The sequence below is a fragment of the Gossypium hirsutum genome, chromosome A02 (assembly GCF_007990345.1).
Source record: "Gossypium hirsutum isolate 1008001.06 chromosome A02, Gossypium_hirsutum_v2.1, whole genome shotgun sequence".
In the NCBI taxonomy this organism is placed as follows: domain Eukaryota; kingdom Viridiplantae; phylum Streptophyta; class Magnoliopsida; order Malvales; family Malvaceae; genus Gossypium; species Gossypium hirsutum.
Genome location: NC_053425.1, coordinates 47440377 through 47442933, shown reverse-complemented (window position 1 = coordinate 47442933; position 2557 = coordinate 47440377). Strand labels below are relative to the sequence as shown.

Genomic DNA, 2557 nt, shown 5'->3' with positions numbered 1-2557 from the left:
CATTATTATGACTGGTCATTGTTTTTATTCGTAGTGTTTTCATTAACCTTTGGGAGAAATAATTACAAAAATTTTCATCAATATCAACAAACTGGATTACACCATACATATCTGTCTAAACACTAATAGTTGAGAAATAATCCAAACCCGAAAATCAAACGAAAACGGCAAATGAACCCAACGATTATTATTATATAATTGTCTGCTAAAAATTCTCTTTTGTTTAACTTATATAATCAAAATGAGTTACCTTCAATTAAAAAACCCAACTTGATTAGTGGAATATATATACAGACAAGTTGAATACTCTGTTTTCATATTTTAGCTCTGCTGCACTCTTCTTTCTTATCAAATTTTCTGGTCCCTCTCCATAACATTTCTTCTTTCTTTTTACTTTTCTGGACCAAGTATCCTCAAAAATCAACTTGGGTTCTTTATTTCTTTTAAGACGTAGATTCCAAAGTTACCAAAAAATAGCTAATTTATGCTCTCAGTTAGGTGACTGTGAAAAGCACTGGTTTTTTTTTTTTCTGAGAGAGATATTTATTCTCTATCCCTTTTTCCACAAAAGCCATTTGCTTGCGTTTGGTATTTTTTTTTTTAACTCTGCGACTTTTTTGCTCACAAAAATTTCATCTTTTTTGGCTCACTCTTGGTTTTCTCGTCGTTTGATGAACTTTTTGATGAAGAGATTAATGGTGGATTTCTCTTCGTTTCAAGCTTCTCTTTAACGTGTTTGTTCTTTCTTTCTTTCTTTTAGTTCTTCAGCTTTCCCTTTATTCTCCTCGCGTCTCGACTCTCAAAGCCCAAAGGAATCTCTTTCCTTTTGATCTTCCTTTTTATTTCACTTCATACTCTTACTTAAAACCACAAACAAAAAAAAAACCCAGAAAAACCCAGAGAAAATGGATCCTTGTTCAGTTTCTTTAATCAAATACACTGAGCACCGCAATGAAACTAAGCTCCTTTCGCCATTGGTAAATGGAAGAGTCGAGAATAAGCCAGAAATGAAGCCTCGAATTGTACGAATTTCAGTTACTGATGCTGATGCTACTGATTCTTCTAGCGACGATGAAGAAGAAACACGAATGATACGACGCCGTTCTAGGAACAGAGTCAAGAAGTTCGTCAACGAGATTACCATTGAGTCAACAAATCCCACAGAGTCGAGGTGTGTTCGAAAAAAGCCGGCGGCGGAGAAGTTAAAAGTTAAAGCGGCGGCGAAAGTACCGGCGGGGAAGAAGTTTAGAGGGGTAAGGCAACGACCTTGGGGAAAATGGGCAGCGGAGATAAGAGACCCGTTAAGACGTGTGCGGTTATGGTTAGGTACCTATAACACCGCCGAAGAAGCAGCAATGGTTTACGACAAAGCGGCTATTCAGCTACGTGGACACGACGCCCTCACCAACTTTACAACTCCTCCGATGAAAGACGAAAACATCAGCCAAAAACAGTTATCCAGTTCCGATTACAACTCCGGCGAAGAATCACACAACAGTTACCTTTGCTCTCCGACTTCCGTTCTCCGTTGCCCTTCGCTTTCCATCGACGAAGTCGATTCTCAAAGCTTCGAAAAATCGCGCGAAACCAGAAACCGACCTCGAGACGTCCCCGACGATTCTTGCTGCATATCGGGAGAAAACTTATCGGATTTCTCCGAACATTCATCCTTGTTCGCCGGCGACATATTCAGTTCAGTGCCGAGTTTGTTCGACGATCATACAAGTTTACACGAAGGGTTTTTGAAAGATGATTTTGGTTACGGGTATTTGAGTTCGGGTGGGGATTTCGAATTCGGGTTTGGTACCTTCTCGAGCTGGCAATATGTAGATGATCATTTCCAAGACATCGGGGATTTGTTCGGGTCGGATCCTCCGTTAGCCTTTTGACAGTGGTTTTATTTATGTTTTTTTTTTCCTTCTTTACCCCTCGTGTAATGCCGGTTTTACGGTAAGTTTTGTATCGGCGGGAACTGAAAATACCGTATTTGTGTTTTCTAATTTATTTTATTTCTTAGATAATTTCTATGTTTTTTATTAATTACTAAAATGAGAGTAATTAAACATCTCCGTCACAGTAACGGCGACGGACTAGTTAGGCTACGTGTTTCCTTCTCTGAGAGGGCTGTCATTTATGGTTTTTTTGTTGTTCTTGTTGTTTTTACGAAGGCAGGTGTTGCTGCACGTGAGTGGAACATATGGGAAGGTTTTTTTTTTTTGGGTAATACTACAATAAATGTTCTAGAATTTAAAGTCTTAATGAACTGAAGTTCACACGTGATGTGTAACGGGTCAAATATGTTTTACTTTAAACAGTTATTACACTATCAAATATTTTAATTTCAAACGAAAACTCAGATTTTAGAATATGAGTGAATGAAAAATGTAGTGCTAAAATTATATTTATAAAAAAAAGATAATCAATAGTTGAATTAAAAGGTAAGACAAATAAAGTGATTATAAATAAATCAAGATTTGATTTTCAGTTGTTTTATTTAAATATTTCATATAAAAATGGTAAAAGATAAAATATTTTATTTTATTAAAAACAGATTTTG

General features: G+C 36.6%; 1 protein-coding gene across 1 annotated transcript; it reads left to right on the top strand.

The window, feature by feature from the left end:
- Window positions 1–286: 286 nt before the first annotated feature.
- On the top strand, window positions 287–2189 carry LOC107952063 (ethylene-responsive transcription factor CRF1). Its single transcript, XM_016887307.2, has one exon. It carries the CDS (start codon window positions 906–908, stop codon window positions 1887–1889), a length of 984 nt encoding a protein of 327 aa, XP_016742796.1. The 5' UTR covers window positions 287–905; the 3' UTR covers window positions 1890–2189.
- Window positions 2190–2557: the final 368 nt, after the last annotated feature.